The sequence below is a fragment of the Podarcis gaigeae genome (genome assembly GCF_964106915.1).
Source record: "Podarcis gaigeae genome assembly, chromosome: 13".
Lineage (NCBI taxonomy): Eukaryota > Metazoa > Chordata > Lepidosauria > Squamata > Lacertidae > Podarcis > Podarcis gaigeae.
Window position 1 is genome coordinate 2,037,458 of NC_139689.1, and position 16,808 is coordinate 2,054,265.

A 16,808-nucleotide genomic window follows, 5' to 3' on the forward strand; every position below is an offset into this window, starting at 1 on the left:
ATAAATAAGTCCCCCCCCAAATAAAAAAAAATATTAAAGCACGAATTCTGGTGCTGGAGGAGACTCTTGAGAGTCCCATGGACTGCAAGAAGATCAAACCTCTCCATTCTGAGGGAAATCAGCCCTGAGGGCTCACTGGAAGGACAGATCCTGAAGCTGAGGCTCCAAGACTTTGGCCACCTCATGAGAAGAGAAGATTCCCTGGAAAAGACCCTGATGTTGGGAAAGATGGAGGGCAAAAGGAGAAGGGGGCGACCGAGGACGAGATGGTGGGACAGTGTTCTCGAAGCTACCAGCATTGAGTTTGACCAAACTGCGGGAGGCATGCTCTGGTCCAGGGGTTCACGAAGAGGCGGACACAACTAAACGACTAAACAACAACAACAAAGCATTGGTAGAGCAAAGCAGCTCCAGGTGTTTCAAGTGAGTGAGCCAAGTCGTATGCTGTTCAGGAAGGCAAAGGTAGGGGAACGATGCCCACCAAGAAGTCAGAAACCTAAATCCATAGGAAATACCATTGGGCTAGTATCTCCCTAGAAAAGCTCAGCCAGGTGGCCGGTCATCCTGGTGCCGAACAACAGATTCAAGCAGAAGTATTCAGCCTAACACCACCCCAGTTCCAGGTTTGGTCCCTTGACTTTGTCCCATACTGGTCCACAGAAGCTTCAAACGACGGTCTCCCTGGAAACTGTTCCCTAGCAACCGGCTATCTGCCGCAAATATCCCTGCAAGAATCATGGGGCTGTGGCGTTCCTCCTTGTTCTTCCTAGCCTGGATCTTGGTGACCCCTGCCCACTCGAGGAGGCAGAGGGTCAGGGAGCTGGGCCCGGATCAGGGAGAACCGCAGGAGGAAGCCTGCTCCCTCGGGATTGGTGGGGGCTGGCTAGCCAGCGACGACTGCACCTTGCCGCTGCTGCTGGTCCTCTCAGGCGCTCTCGCCCTAATTTATGTCTTCCTCTTCAAAGGGCAAAGGGTGAGTCTGGGAGGGCGTAAGGGCTGCCTGCCGGCTCAAGCAAGTCACCTCTTACAATGAGGACGAGAGGCAAGCCTTGCTGGATCAGGCCAAAGGGAGCCCATCATCTAGTCCAGCACTTTGGTCTCCCAGTGGCCAAATGCCCCTAAGAATCTAGGAATTGAGATAGACTGCCTTGGGACCTGGAGGTTCTGTAAAAGTCTGGCTGATGGATCAGTCCAGTGGCCCATTTGGAATCATTGCTGCCTCCAAACATGGAGGCTGAGCCAAGCCACTGTGGCTAGGAGCCGTTGATAGTCTCCTCCTCCTCCAGGAATTCCTCTAATCTGCTTTTAAAGCCATCCAGGTGGGAGCGAGTTCCACAGTTTAAGCCTGTGTTGCGTGAAGGACTTTCAACCTGCCCTGAATCTCCCAATCAAGTTTTTGAAATTCCTCAGGCACCAGATGCATTTTGCTACTTGGTGTGAGTCCAGTTGCGTCTACGTTCAGATTTCTGGGCACCAGGTTGGTGGCCACAGTTTAAAAGCTTCTGGTAAATAGCATTTCCATTTCCATTGTGTGTGTTTCTCCCTCTTGCATCCTGGGACAAGTGAATTGTTGTAAGAGTGAGCTACAGTCAAGCAATGCAGCTGAGATCGTAGAATCGTAGAAATTTAGCGCTGGAAGTTGACCCCGAGGGTCATCTAGTCCAACTCCCTGGTGAACAGACATTCCTTTGTGGTGACCGTAACCTAGATTCAAGGTGCCATCTGGTCCCTAGCTTGTACATCAGAATTACGAACACTGCTCCCAATGCTCAGCTTCATTGGACATCCACATGTTCCTGAATTATGAGAGAAAAAACTTCCCCCTAATTCTTCCTCCGCCTCTACCCATTTCCCCCCTTTACTCTCCTTTTCTCTAAACTGAAAAGCCCCAAATGCTGTAACAAGGGAGTCGCTTCATCCCCTCGATCATCTTGGTTGCCCTTTTCTGAACGCTTTTCCAGCTCGACAGTATCCTTTTTGAGGTGAGGCAACCAGAACTCTACAGAGTATTCCACATGCAGTCACATCATAGGCTTGTATAACGGCGTTATGAAATCGGCAGTTTTGTTTTCGGTTTCTTCCCTAACCATCCCTGCCATGGAATTTGCCTTTTCCATGGCTGCCGCACACCAGGTTGACGACACCTTCGCTGAGCTCTCCGCCTGTGACCCCACGATTTCATTCCTGGTCCACACCTCTTCTCACAGCCAGCCAATATGGTGGCGATCTCAATTTCCTGTTCTTGTTGAGACATGCCTTCGCTTATCTCCAAAACGGAAGTTGCAGCAGCGCTGGCTCTCCGCGGGAAGGCTCAGCGGCCCGCCATGTGTTTGTTTAGCTCTGCTCAGAAAACTATTTATGCTACTGACCATCGCAGCGTCTGGTGGCCATGAATCCCCAGGAATAATTGCACGTTGTCTGGGGAAGTATTTATCTTTTTGTTTTGCCTTTCAACCGTCTGCCTGTCAATTTTGTGTGTGGCTAGACTCAGAGGCAGGGCAAATGATATATCTCCCTTGTTTTTGTTCTAAATGCCCACTCCATGCCCTCGCAGGCTGTGCCGGAACCAAGTTTTAACCACCTGTGGAGGAAACCGACGGAGAAAAGTCTTTCTCCTTCTCTCCTAACACCAGAACTTGTGGACATCCTGTGGAGCTGAACGCTGGAGATCATAGAATCATAGAATCCTAGAGTTGGAAGAGACCCCAAGGGCCATCGAGTCCAACCCCCTGCCAAGCAGGAAACACCATCAGAGCACTCCTGACATATGGTTGTCAAGCCTCTGCTTAAAGACCTCCAAAGAAGGAGACTCCACCACACTCCTTGGCAGCAAATTCCACTGTCGAACAGCTCTTACTGTCAGGAAGTTCTTCCTAATGTTTAGGTGGAATCTTCTTTCTTGTAGTTTGGATCCATTGCTCCGTGTCCGCTTCTCTGGAGCAGCAGAAAACAACCTTTCTCCCTCCTCTATGTGACATCCTTTTATATATTTGAACATGGCTATCCTATCACCCCTTAACCTCCTCTTCTCCAGGCTAAACATGCCCAGCTCCCTTAGCCGTTCCTCATAAGGCATCGTTTCCAGGCCTTTGACCATTTGGGTTGCCCTCCTCTGGACACGTTCCAGTTTGTCAGTGTCCTTCTTGAACTGTGGTGCCCAGAACTGGACACAGTACTCCAGGTGAGGTCTGACCAGAGCAGAATACAGTGGCAGTATTACTTCCCTTGATCTAGATGCTATACTCCTATGGATGCAGCCCAGAATTGCATTGGCATTTTTAGCTGCCGCGTCATACTTTAATCTGATCCAGGACAGATTAAAGGAAATCCGTCTTCACAAGACACAGTTAAACTGTGGAACTCACTCCCGCAGGGGGACAATAATGGCCAGCAATTTGGATGCCTTTAAAAGAGGTCTGCACAAATTATAGGAGGAGGAGAGAGCTATTAGCCACAACAGCTACTATTGCTTGATCCATTGGGCTCTTCTCATGTTATTAAGGAAGATTATTCTTATCTATTCCTTTATTCAGTTGGGATCAGGGAGGGTGAAAGGCGCTTCCCCAGAAATTGGCTCATGCCCTCCTCTCTGCCTTCAGGATGTTCTGGGACTTCTAGTAAGGCGGAAGTCAGGAAGGGAGAGCGAGTCACCTGCTTACTGGGAGAGGGAGGGGACATTTGCGCAACCAGGGGGTGCAACTGCTGTGCCACTGAATAGCTGTGATTTCTGCACTGCAGAAGGTGGGCCCAAATACTGTATTTTTCGCTCTATAAGACGCACCAGACCACAAGACACACCTAGTTTTTGGAGGAGGAAAACGAGAAAAAAAATATTCTGAATCCCAGAAGCCAGAACGGCAAGAGGGATCACTGCGCAGCGAAAGCAGAAATCCCTCTTGCTGTTCTGGCTCCTGGGATAGCTGCGCAGCCTGCATTCGCTCCATAAGACACACACACATTTCCCCTTTCTTTTTAGGAGGGAAAAAGTGAGCCTTATAGAGCAAAAAATATGGTAGCCCTTCAGGGTCTGCAATTCTAAGGAGATGTGTGTCCCTGGAGGTTGCCCCGACCCTCACTGCGGAAATCCTTTCCCTGCTGCGCAGTCTGTCTAGGGCTGCTCAGGGGTGTACAAGGCACTCTGCCTATGCTCAGGGGAGAAACAAAAATCCCTTTTTTAATCTCGCATGTTCCAGGACTGGGCTGCCGCCCTGAAAAACAGGTTCTATTCCCTGGCTCGATTTCTACCTTGCTGGTTGAAAGATGGAAGCCTCCCGTACTTCTTCAGAGGCATGTCAAAGGAAAAGGTAAAGGGACCCCTGACCATTAGGTCCAGTCGCTGACGACTCTGGGGTTGCGGCGCTCATCTCGCTTTACTGGCCGAGGGAGCCGGCGTACAGCTTCCGGGTCATGTGGCCAGCAGGACTAAGCCACTTCTGGCAAACCAGAGCAGCGCACGGAAACACCATTTACCTTCCCGCTGGAGCGGTACCTATTTATCTACTTGCACTTTGATGTGCTTTCAAACTGCTAGGTTTGAAGGAGCAGGGACCGAGCAATGGGAGCTCACCCTGTTCTGGGGATTCGAACGGCCGACCTTCTGATCGGCAAGTCCTAGGCTCTGTGGTTTAACCCACAGCGCCACCCACATCCCATGTCAAAGGTACCGTCCCCTTGATGATCCATTTCCTGCGTTCCAAGGCTGAGCCCTTGCGCTTCTCTAGGGATAAACCTGGGAACAGAGCTGCCTTCTTGGTCCATACTGGTGCCAGTATTACCCACACTGGCTGGCAGCTTGGCACACCAGGGTTTAAGGCTGGAGTGCCTTTCCCAGCCTTACCTAGCGATGCTGCTGGGGATTGAACCCACGTCCTTCTGCACGCCAAGCAGGTGCTCTCTCGTCGGTCCACCCGGCTTGGTAGTGCCCACACTGACTGGCAGCAGCGGCTCTCCAGGGTTTCAGAAAGGGAGTTTTGCAGCCCTGCCTGGAGGTGCTGCTGGGGATTGAACCCAGGTCCTTCTGCATGCCAAGCAGGTGCTCACTCGTCGAGCTGCAGGCCTTTCCCAATCAGACCCATCGGTCCATCCAGCTTGGTGGTGCCCACACTGACTGGCAGCAGCGGCTCTGCAGGGTTTCAGAAAGGGAGTCTTTTGCAGCCCTGCCTGGAGGTGCTGCTTGGGATTGGACCCGGGTCCTTCTGCACGCCAAGCAGGTGCTCTCTTGTCGAGCTGCAGACCTTTCCCAATCAGACCCATTGGTCCATCCAGCTTGGTGGTGCTCACACTGACTGGCAGCAGCGGCTCTCCAGGGTTTCAGAGTCTTTTGCAGCCCTGCCTGGAGGTGCTGCTGGGGATTGAACCCGGGTCCTTCTGCACGCCAAGCAGGTGCTTTCTTGTCAAACTGCAGACCTTTCCCAATCATAGAATCATAGAGTTGGAAGAGACCACAAGGGCCATCGAGTCCAACCCCCTGCCAAACAGGAAACACCATCAGAGCACTCCTGACATATGGTTGTCAAGCCTCTGCTTAAAGACCTCCAAAGAAGGAGACTCCACCACACTCCTTGGCAGCAAATTCCACTGTCGAACAGCTCTTACTGTCAGGAAGTTCTTCCTAATGTTTAGGTGGAATCTTCTTTCTTGTAGTTTGGATCCATTGCTCCGTGTCCGCTTCTCTGGAGCAGCAGAAAACAACCTTTCTCCCTCCTCTATGTGACATCCTTTTATATATTTGAACATGGCTATCCTATCACCCCTTAACCTCCTCTTCTCCAGGCTAAACATGCCCAGCTCCCTTAGCCGTTCCTCATAAGGCATCGTTTCCAGGCCTTTGACCATTTTGGTTGCCCTCCTCTGGACCCGTTCCAGTTGTCAGTGTCCTTCTTGAACTGTGGTGCCCAGAACTGGACACAGTACTCCAGGTGAGGTCTGACCAGAGCAGAATACAGTGGCACTATTACTTCCCTTGATCTAGATGCTATACTCCTATTGATGCAGCCCAGAATTGCATTGGCTTTTTTAGCTGCCGCGTCACACTATTGGCTCAGGTCAAGTTTGTGGTCAACCAAGACTCCTGGATCCTTTTCACATGTACTGCTCTCAAGCCAGGTGTCACCCATCTTGTATTTGTGCCTCTCAGACCCATTGGTCCATCCAGCTTGGTGGGCCCACACTGCCCACACTGACTGGCAGCAGCAGCTCTCCAGGGTTTCAGAGAGTCTTTTGCAGCCCTGCCTGGAGGTGCTGCTTGGGATTGGACCGCGGGCCTTCTGCATGCCAAGCAGGTGACCTGCCCACTCAGCCACAATGGCCCCCCTTCCCCACGCAGGGTGCAGAAGCCGCCGCGGACCAAGACGCCCGGCTGGATGAATCCCTGCTGCGCGAGGTCTCCAGCATCCTCCAAGTTATCCGGCACCGGCTGTGGGAGGTCGTGCAGGACAGAAGGAAACAGCGCAGCCCCAAACGGAGAGCGTCCGAGCGCTAGACCAGAGGAGAAGCACGATTGCCATGTGGGGCAAGGAGGGTCTCTTCCGGTTGCGCAGCCGGGGAATAAACGGGATCCCTTTCGTGTCGCCTCTGTTGTGTTTCTTATTACTTTGTAGGGCTGTAGCGTTGGAAGGGACCCCCAAGGGACATCTAGTCCAGCCCCTTGCTGAAAACGCAGGAATCGCAGTTGGAGAATCCTTGACGGACAGCTGCCTGAGCTGTGAATTTAATAATTAATAGTTAATAATAATAATAATGTTATTATTTATACCCTGCCCATCCGGCTGGGTTTCCCCAGCCACTCTGGGCGGCTTACAGCACATATAAAAACATAGTAAAACATTATTTTGAAACATATATTTAACGCTGTACTGTTTTTAACACTTGATTGGCAGCCGCCCAGAGTGGCTGGGGAAACTCAGCCAGATGGGCGGGGTATAAATAATAAATTATTATTATTATTATTATTATTAGGCATTAAAAAATTGATGCATTCATCTCATATCCTATATATACTATATATCTATATCTATCTATCTATCTATGCGTGTGTAATACTCTCTCTATATATACGTGTGCATATATTCACACAGAGAGTTAAAAGCAGGTATTAAAATATTTTTTAAAAAGTGATTAAAATCAGTAGCTGCTGAAACACACACAAATCTAGTCTGTTCAGGTCTGGACAGGGCTTGTTATTATACTTAGCCAAAACTATACAGTACACCACTTCTTGACCTCCACGAGAATATAAAACAAAAATTACATTTTCTATTATTTTTCATAAGTCAGGCGCTGGTATGAAATAGCATTTCAGAGAGATGGAAACCAGCAGCAGTTGAAAACAACGCCCCCCCCCAAAAAAAATATTACACCCCCTCAGGAATCTCTGAGGGAGGCTCGTGAGGGGAAGGACTACGCTTCCCATGATGCTCAGCGCGGCAGGGAAAAAAGGGCGGGAAAAGTCTCGACGGAGGCTGCGCGTGAGGGAAGGAGCCCTAGGCGCATGCGCTAAGTTTGGGAAGGGAAAGAGGCGACGAGGAGGAGGAAGGAGAAGCGCATGCGCCCGACCGCCCCGCGCTGCTTTTTCCCGGCGGCCCTTGGGAGGTCTCCTCCTTGCCTGGCTTGGGCGCCGCTCTCTCTCTCTCTCTCTCGCTCGCTCTCTCTTCTCCTCAGGCCGCCGCGAAAGCTTTTCCGGGTCTCCCCCCCTCCTCTCTAGGCCCCGCCCCCTTTCCGCGACCCCTCCCCCACCCGCCGCTGGTGATGTGATGAGTCCGGAGCGGGTAAGTCGCGCGGGGCGGGGCTCGGTCACGTGGGAGGGGCGGGGGGCCGGGACAGGTTCCCTCGCGTGTTTGCGTGCGTAACGTGGGAACGCGTTACCTTGATGGGGAGCGGGGGGAATTGCGGGGTCCCAGGTCCCAGGGAGAGGTGGGGGAGACCTGAAGTGGCAAAGAGAGGGAGGGTGGAAGAGGAGGGCTGGCTGGCTGGCTGGCTGGCTGGCTGGAAGGGGAGCTCCTCCCTTAGGGTCATCCAGTCCACCCCCCCCTGCAACGCAGAAACCAGGTGGCCACGAAGCAGTGGTTCTAAAGCCGCCCCGTGAAGTTATGCTGGGGTGGTTCCCCGCAAGTAGAAATGTAGCCCCTCAGGTTCTGGGTCAGCCCACTTGCCGCTCCTGCTTCTGCATGAGTTTTCCATTTCCAGCGGCGGATTGTTTTTTGGGGGTGCCGTTCCTTTATTTGTTGTTGTTTAGTGGTGTCCGCCTCTGTGACCCCTGGACCAGAGCAAGCCAGGCACTTTTGTCTTCCACTGCCTCCCGCAGTTTGGTCAAACTCATGCTGGTAGCTTTGAGAACACTGTCCCACCATCTCGTCCTCCTTTGTCCCCTTCTCCTTGTGCCCTCCATCTTTCCCAACATCAGGGTCTTTTCCAGGGAGTCTTCTCTTCTCATGAGGTGGCCATAGTATTTGAGCCTCAGCTTCAGGATCTGTCCTTCCAGTGAGCACTCAGGGCTGATTTCCTTCAGAATGGAGAGGTTTGATCTTCTTGCAGTCCATGGGACTCTCCAGAGTCTCCTCCAGCACCATAATTCAAAAGCATCCATTCTTTGGCGATCAGCCTTCTTGATGGTCCAACTTCCATATATCACTACTGGGAAAACCAGAGCTTTAACTATACGGACCTTTGTTGGCAAGGTGATATCTCTGCTTTATTACCTGGCCATAAGAAAACCTCGTAAGCCAGTTTACGATAATATAAAGAAATAACATGCTCGTTAAAAGAACAAGTCAAAAGCAGGCGCGTAGCAACGTTCAAAAGTCAACAGTAGTTAAAAAAGAGATGAAACGCTTGCCTAGGCAGAAAACGCTTTAGGCATGTGCCAAAAGATAATATGGTGTAGGTGCATTTCCAGATATCTCTAGGCAGGGAGTTCCAAAGTGTAGGTGCTGATTGAAGCGGTCAAGCGGGTGCATGTGGGGTCAGGCCAGGCGACCTTGCAGGTAAACAGGTCCCATGTTGTCAAAGGGCTTTATATGCCAATAGCAACACCTCGAACTTGGCCCTGGAGCAAACCAGAAACCAGCGCAGGTCTAGGACCACAGGTGCTGACAAGGCCTCACTCCCGTCAGCAATTGTGCTGCAGCAATTAAATCCAGCCTATGTGGCTGGGTCTCCCCAGTCACTCTGGACGGCTTCCAACAGAACACTAAAATACAATAACTTATTAAATATTAAAATCTTCCCTAAACAGGGCTGCCTTCAGATGTCTTCTAAAAGTCTGGTAGGTCTTGTTCTCTTTGACATCTGGTGGGAGGGTGTTCAACAGGGAGGGCGCCACCACCGAGAAGGCCCTCTGCCTGGTTCCCTGTAATTTGGCTTCTCGCAGGGAGGGAATCACCAGAAGGCCCTTGGAGCTGGACCTCAGGGTCCAGGCAGAACAATGGAGGTGGAGACGCTCCTTCAGGTCTACTTGGCCTTTGAGGCCGTTTAAAAAGCAGAGACATCACCTTGCCAACAAATGTCCCTATAGTTAAAGCCATGGTTTTCCCAGTAGTGATGTATGGAAGTGAGAGCTGGACCATCAAGAAGGCTGATCGCTGAAGAATTGATGCTTTTGAATTATGGTGCTGGAGGAGACTCTTGAGAGTCCCATGGATTGCAAGAAGATCCAACCTCTCCATTCTGAAGGAAATCAGCCCTGAGTGCTCACTGGAAGGACAGATCCTGAAGCTGAGGCTCCAAGACTTTGGCCACCTCCCTGGAAAAGACCTGATGCTGGGAAAGATGGAGGGCAGAAGGAGAAGGAATGACAGAGGACGAGATGGTGGGACCGTGTTCTGGAAGCGACCAGCATGAGTCTGACCAAACTGCAGGAGGCAGTGGAAGACAGGAGTGCCTGGTGTGCTCTGGTCCAGGGTGTCACAAAGAGGCAGACACAACTAAACGACTAAACAACAACAACATTCTGTGCCAGCTGCAACTTCTAGATTGTACAAAGCGCAGCCCCATGCAGAACACGTTGCAGTAATCCAGCCCTGAAGTCACTGAACTAGTGTGGTCCAGGAAGGGCCGTGCGTGTTGCTCCAGTCGCAGCGGGTAGAGGTTACTGGGACTGCCTAGGCCTCCAGTGGCTGAGCTGGGTCTTGAAGCAGATCCTATGCTACATGCCTACTCCTTCAGTGTGAGTGCGGCCGGGGAAGGAAATTGGCCAATTTCTCGGACGCTCGCCCACGGTGCCTCCATCTGGCCAGGAGTCAAGCTCAGCAAATTTTTCCTTGCCTCTTGCACCGCTGCATTCAGGGCCTGCACGGCCTCTCGTGATTCATGTGTGATTGAGAAATAGAACTGGGTGTCGTCAGCATGCAGCCGTGCCTGTGAAGGCGGTGAAGGTCCTGTGTGAGTGTCTGGAGGCGGTTGGAGGATGGATGGCGGCTAACAGATTGAGGTTGAATCCTGACAAGACAGAAGTACTGTTTTCGGGGGGGGGGGCAGGTGTGGGGGACTCCCTGGTCTTGAATGGGGTCACTGTGCCCCTGAAGGACCAGGTGTGCAGCCTGGGAGTCATTTTGGACTCACCGCTGTCCATGGAGGCGCAGGTCAGTTCTGCGTCCAGGGCAGCTGTCTGTCAGCTCCATCTGGTACGCAGGATGAGACCCTCCGTGCCCGCAGACTGTCTGGCCAAAGTGGCGCATGCTCTGGTTATCTCTCGCTTGGACTACTGCAATGCGCTCTACGTGGGGTTACCCGGAAACTACAACTAATCCAGAACGTGGCAGCCAGACTGGGGACTGGGAGCAGCCGCCGAGACCACATAACACCGGTCTTGAAAGACCTCCACTGGCTCCCAGTACGTTTCCGAGCACAATTCAAAGTGTTGGTGCTGACCTTTAAAGCCCTAAAGGGCCTCGGTCCAGTAGACCTGAAGGAGCGTCTCCACCCCCATCGTCCAGCCCGGACACTGAGGTCCAGCCCCGAGGGCCTTCTGGCGGTTCCCTCCCTGCGAGATGCAAAGCTACAGGGAACCAGGAAGAGGGCCTTCTCGGTGGTGGCACCCGCCCTGTGGAACGCCCTCCCATCAGATGTCAGAGAGAAAAACAACTACCAGACTTTTAGAAGACATCCGAAGGCAGCCCTCTTTAAGGCGGGTGCCACTACCAAGAAGGCCCTTTTAGGAGAGGCTGCACAACCGCTTGTTTCATGGCACCGGGCTCCTTCCGACAGATTTAATAAGCCCTGAGGGCCAACGTTCGGAAATATTGCGGCCTCAGCTGATTGCGTGAGCTGAGAAAAACCCGCGCAGCACATCACCTACTGAAGCGCTGGGCACATCAAACGGAAATGGAATAAATTCAGAGTCAAGGTCGCTCTGAAACTGAGCGGCCTCAAAATGTGTAGCCGGTTTGTCACAGCCGGTCCTCAAGCGCTTCGGAGATCTCTCCCCCGCTGTGGGAGTCGGTGATCTCTGGACTGTCCGAAATAACTCTGTTTGCCAGCTGCTAGAAGGTGCAGTTAAACCAGCAAGATGAGCCTTATTCGCAACCTTTGCCGTCACATGGTAGGCACGGCCCTGTGCATTGTGCAGTGTTTGGAGAGCTTTGGAGCAAGTCTTGTTGTTATTGTATATTTATATACAATATAAATATTGTGTATGTATGTAGCTTACAGATAAAAATAGGAACAGCTAAAAATATTACTGGGGGCGGGGGAGTCATTAAAAAGCGATTAAGCGCGAATACAATTAAAACTGTTTATAAATATAAAATACCTATTTGGAACATGCAGGTAATTACAATAAACACAGCACGGCGTTGAAAGCATTTAGTTCCTCAAAACTATTTGGAATAAGAAGGTTTTCACCTTCCGACAAGGGACGAGGAGGGAGCCGGTCTGACTTCTCCAGGAAGGGAGTTCCAAAGTCATCTGGAGAAGTCGTCATCGAGAAGGCCCTTTCCGGCATCCCCGCCAAGCGGGCCTGAGAGGGGGATGGGACTGAGAGAACCCCCCCCCCCCCCAGTATCAATACCTGGGCAGGTTCATATGAGGGAACGTGGCTTTTTCCAGCAGCCCAGACCTAAGACTTTTCAGCGTTTGCGTCGGACCGAAGACCAGCAAGTGGTTAAACTATGGAACTCCCTCCCACAGGATTTTGGAATTTTTCAATTGATTGGTTGTGATTTTATGTGAACTGTGTTGCTTTTATTGTTGTTGGCCGCTCTGAGCCCAGCTTTGGCTGGGGAGGGCAGGATATAAATAAAGTATTATTATTTTGGCTTTAAAAGAGAGGATTTGACAAATTCATGGAGGAAGAGGGGGCAATTAACGGCCACTACTTGCACTCAAATCCTGCTTGTGGCATCTGGCCACTGTGAGAACAGGATGCTCTCCCAGGTGGGCCGTGTCATGCTCCAACGGGGCTCTTCTGATGTTTTTAGGAGGGCAAATGGCTCCACCATCCCAACCGCTGCAGAATCCTGCTGCGTTCCTGAGCTGGGAGCAGAGGAAGGAAGGAGCGCTGCGCTCGCCCCCCCCCCTCTTTGTGCTAGGCTGCTTTCTTGCCCGCCTGCTACTCCTTACCACCTGTGGCTACCAGGCTAGTGCTTAAATGCAAGGGGGTGTTAGGCCGCCGCGGCACACGAGGGAGGCAGAGGGACCAAGGAGGCTTGGAGCAGCAGAACTGGGGGTGTTCTGGGTGGGACCCCCCTAGGAGAGAAGCTCTTGTGGCACCCCCTTGCCGATGGCGTGGTTCACATGGTGCAAACCAGTGAGAGGCGGGGAGAATCATCTCCGCTGCAGCTGCGAGCAGGCGTTGGGCAAGGTGTGGAGCCTCTACCTGGATCTTCGTTCCCAGGCGGCTGATGAGTGTGGCACAAATCGAGGGCCAAAAAGGAAGTTGTGCTGTTTGTTCTGAGCTCCTGGCTCGTCAGAGAGGCTTAGTTTGAGGCTTAGCTCCAGAGGCGCCGCCTCTCCCCGTGGGTAGGAAAGGCAACTGTGAATTTCCACTTCCAGAACAGCGTGAGAGGTCTGAACACCTCTGAGAAAAGGGGGCTGTTTCCGAGGCCTGGATGGCCTGCCCTCAAGTCAAGGCAGCACACGTCAAGCAGGGGTGGGGAAGGGGGCACCACAGGTCATCTAGTCCAACCCCCCTTGCGGATAGCGTTATATTTATTTATTTATTTATACCCCGCCCATCTGGCTGGCTCTCCCCAGCCACCCTGGGCGGCTTCCAACAAAGCATTAAAATACAGTGGTCTGTTAAACGTTAAAGGCTTCCCTGAACAGGGCTGCCTTCAGATGTCTTCTAAAAGTCTGGTAGTTGTTGTTCTCTTTGACACCTGGTAGGAAGGCGTTCCACAGGGCGGGAGCCACCACCGAGAAGGCCCTCTGCCTGGTTCCCTGTAACTTGGCTTCTCGCAGGGAGGGAACCGCCAGAAGGCCCTCGGAGCTGGACCTCAGTGTCCGGGCAGAACGATAGAGGTGGAGACGCTCCTTCCGGTCTACTGGGCCTTTGAGGCCATTTACGACTTTCAAGGTCAGCACCAACACTTTGAATTGTGCTCGGAAATGGACTGGGAGCCAATGTAACTCAAGTATATAAGCTAACCACCAAATGGCACCTCAAACCACAACGGGATGTCTGTTCGCCAGGGGGTTGGGCTGGATGACCCTTGAGGTCCCTTCCAGAGCCAAAGTCCTCTGATTCTATGACCTCAGCTACATTGCTTGACTGTCTCTTAAAACAATCCGTTTGTCCCCGCATGCAAGAAGGAGAAACACACACCATGGAAATGGTTTTGAACTGTGGGCTAAGGCAGAGGTTCCTTAACCGTGGTCTGTGGATTCCCTTGGAGTGGAATGGCTTCAGCACAGTCGCGTTGATCTGCACCCAGCCCAGTCCTCATTTTCCTCAATGTGATTATGGTGGAGGACTGAGATGCCCAGCAAGGGGTCCATGATTCCCAACGGCTGCGCAGAAAACAAGGCGCTCATCTTTTGCTCTGGTAGCAAAACCTGCCTGGCGCCCAGGGAATTTTGAACGCTGAGTGCAATGCGCGAATTGCAACTCAAATCATCCTGGATCGAAGGCCGTCCAACCTCTGCTTAAAAAACTGGGGATAAAAGTCCTCCTGCTTTCCGTTCCACTGTCAGAAAGTTCTTCCTGAAGCTCACAGACATGTTTGGATAGAACTGGGAAGAACCTGAAGCCCTGTTGGCAATAATTAGGTTTTGTTGTTGTTTAGTCGTTTAGTGGTGTCCGCCTCTTTGTGACCCCCTGGACCAGAGCACGCCAGGCCCTCCTGTCTTCCACTGCCTCCCGCAGTTTGGTCAAACTCATGCTGGTCCCTTCGAGAACACTGTCCCACCATCTCTTCCTCTGTCGTCCCCTTCTCCTTGTGCCCTCCATCTTTCCCAACATCAGGGTCTTTTCCAGGGAGTCTTCTCTTCTCATGAGGTGGCCAAAGTACTGGAGCCTCAGCTTCAGGATCTGTCCTTCCAGTGAGCCCTCAGGGCTGATTTCCTTCAGAATGGAGAGGTTTGTTCTTCTTGCAGTCCATGGGACTCTCAAGAGTCTCCTCCAGCACCATAATTCAAAAGCATCAATTCTTTGGCGATCAGCCTTCTTTATGGTCCAGCTCTCACTTCCATACATCACTACTGGGAAAACCAGAGCTTTAACTATGTGGACCTTTGTTGGCAAGGTGATGTCTCAGCTAGGCGGACAGTAAATCAGCTTCCTGGGTTCAGACCAAGAGATACGCTGGGTTTTCATCAGGCCTGCGCTGAGCCTCCACAAATGGAATCTCGCTTGCTTGGCAAAACCCCGAGGGCTTGACTGCACAGCTGTCTGCCCTGCAGAGGCCGCACCCTTACCTGTCGGAAGGATGCTCTCAGCCCCCTGCCTGTTGCCGTTCCCTCTTGGAACACTGTGTTTCCCGTGTTTAAACCTCGCTAGGCTTCCTTGCACAGAGCCGGTGAAGTTCGGAGTGGGAGAAGGGGACCTGGCGCACGTTCTTGGGCGCTTGTTCCCTTGCGCCACGAGCGTGGTCCCTTGGATTTCACAATAGAAGTTTGCAAAACTGCACAGCATGGAGAAAGTGGATCAGGGGTCAGCAAACCTACCGCGCCTCGGGCCAGTGTCTCCAGCACCGATCCAGCACACTTCCGGGTCGGAGGAGCACCGGAAATCGCTTGTGCGCATGTGCACGGGCCTCCTCCAACCTGGATGTGCACTGGAAATAATGCACATGAGCAAATAATGCTTGCGCATGCGCACAAGCTATGTCCAGTGCTTCTCCGACCTGGAAGTGGGCAGCTGCGCAGTGCCGCGCTGGTAAGAGTGGGCGGTGGCGGTCACCACGGGCGGGATAAATGAGTCCCTTGGGCCTTATCCGGCCTGCAGGCTTTAGTTTGGGGACCCCTGCAGTGGATAGAGGGTTGTTGTTTTCTCTTCCCCTCTCATAAGACCAGAATTTGAACGCTGAATGTTGGAAGATTCTGAACAGATAACAGAAAGCAGCACATTGTTAAACTGTGGAACTCCCTGCCACAGAAGGCAAGGGCAACCACCAACCTGGATGGATTTAGAAGAGGATTTGATAATTTCATGGCGGGCTGTTGATGGCTCCTAGCCAGGATAGCTGTGTTCTGCCTCCACAGTGCTTCCGAATGCCAGTTGCCAGAGGAGGGGAGAAAGCCAAGATCCTGCTTGCCCATAGGTGCCCATAATGGACACCTGGTCGGATGCTGGACCCCACTCTTCTCACATTCTCCATCACCACATCTGTTTGCAGGCTCCCTATCAAGCTCTGGGGGTTTCCTAAGAGGAACCGGTCATGTAAAGGCTTGCCTGCTGCCGAAAACTCCTAGGATCATAGAATTGTAGGGGTGGAAGGGACCCTGGCGGTCATCCATTCCAACCCCTTGTGATTCAGGAGTCTCGGCTTAAGAATCCCTGACCGGCAGGCCATCCAACCTCTGCTTTAAAACCTCCAAGGAAGCAGAGTCCGTTGTTGAACAGCTCTTGCTGTCAGAAAGTTCTTCCTGAAGTTTGGTCAGAACCTCCTTTCTTGTAGGTTAGAGTTGGCTCTCTGGCTACCCCTGTGTGTTTTGTGGTGTAGCTGTGGGAGGCCTATTATTATTATTACAGTGGTGCCTCGCAAGACGAAAAGAATCCATTCCGCGAGTCTCTTCGTCTTGCGGTTTTTTCGTCTTGCGAAGCAAGCCCATTAGCGGATTAGCGCTCTTAGCGGCTTAGCGGATCAGCTGTTAAGCGGCTTAGCGGATCAGCTATTAAGCGGCTTAGCGGCTTAGAAAAAGGGGGGGGGGACTCGCAAGACATTTTCGTCTTGCGAAGCAAGCCCATAGGAAATTTGTTTTGCGAAGCACCTCCAAAACGGAAAACCCTTTCGTCTAGCGGATTTTCCGTCTTGCGAGGCATTCGTCTTGCGGGGCACCACTGTATTATTATTATTATTATTATTATTATTATTATTATTATTAAATTTTATTTACACCCCACGCTCCCCAGCCAAGACCGGGCTCAGGGCGGCTAACAACACTATAAAACAATTGATTGAAATGCAACTTAAAAACAAGATTAAAATACAACATTAAAATGCAGCCTCATTTCAGTAGGAACTCAAATCAAAAACTTTTTTGGGGGGATGAAAACGTCAAGTCTTCACCAAGGGCAACTGTCCAGAGCCACTGCTGCCAGCCAGAGTAGTCAGCACTAAACTACGTGGACCAGTGGTCCGTGTCAGTATAAGGGAGTTTACTATTCGGAGTCTCCCCCGGCCTCTCTTGCTAGTTCCTACTGCAAAGGGCTG

The 16,808-nt window shown here is 51.9% G+C and overlaps 3 protein-coding genes across 3 annotated transcripts in view; 2 read left to right on the top strand and 1 right to left on the bottom strand.

Moving 5' to 3' along the window:
- The window catches only part of NYAP1 (neuronal tyrosine phosphorylated phosphoinositide-3-kinase adaptor 1), a 52,753-nt gene extending 47,372 nt beyond the window's left edge, over positions 1–5,381 (bottom strand). Inside the window, exon 1 of the mRNA XM_083706678.1 lies at positions 4,838–5,381. The gene's annotated coding sequence lies outside the window, so the exon portion shown is untranslated. The remainder of the gene's footprint in view (positions 1–4,837) is intronic.
- Positions 328–6,559, top strand: LOC310829054 (uncharacterized protein). Its single transcript, XM_083707219.1, has 3 exons — positions 328–973; positions 4,194–4,304; positions 6,326–6,559. Exons 1-3 carry the CDS (start codon positions 737–739, stop codon positions 6,479–6,481), a joined length of 504 nt encoding a protein of 167 aa, XP_083563345.1. The 5' UTR covers positions 328–736; the 3' UTR covers positions 6,482–6,559.
- A 968-nt stretch (positions 6,560–7,527) lies between these two features.
- LOC310828759 (polyamine-transporting ATPase 13A3-like) overlaps positions 7,528–16,808 on the top strand; it is a 59,235-nt gene continuing 49,954 nt past the window's right edge. The window contains exon 1 of the mRNA XM_083706539.1: positions 7,528–7,766. The gene's annotated coding sequence lies outside the window, so the exon portion shown is untranslated. The remainder of the gene's footprint in view (positions 7,767–16,808) is intronic.

Bases quoted from the DNA above. Each gene is read 5' to 3' on its own strand.
- LOC310829054 (XM_083707219.1), top strand. From the start codon at position 737: ATGGGGCTGTGGCGTTCCTCCTTGTTCTTCCTAGCCTGGATCTTGGTG. The intron at 974-4,193 runs GTGAGTCTGGGA...CGCATGTTCCAG, and splicing joins TCCTCTTCAAAGGGCAAAGG to GACTGGGCTGCCGCCCTGAA. The intron at 4,305-6,325 runs GTAAAGGGACCC...TTCCCCACGCAG, and splicing joins GAGGCATGTCAAAGGAAAAG to GGTGCAGAAGCCGCCGCGGA.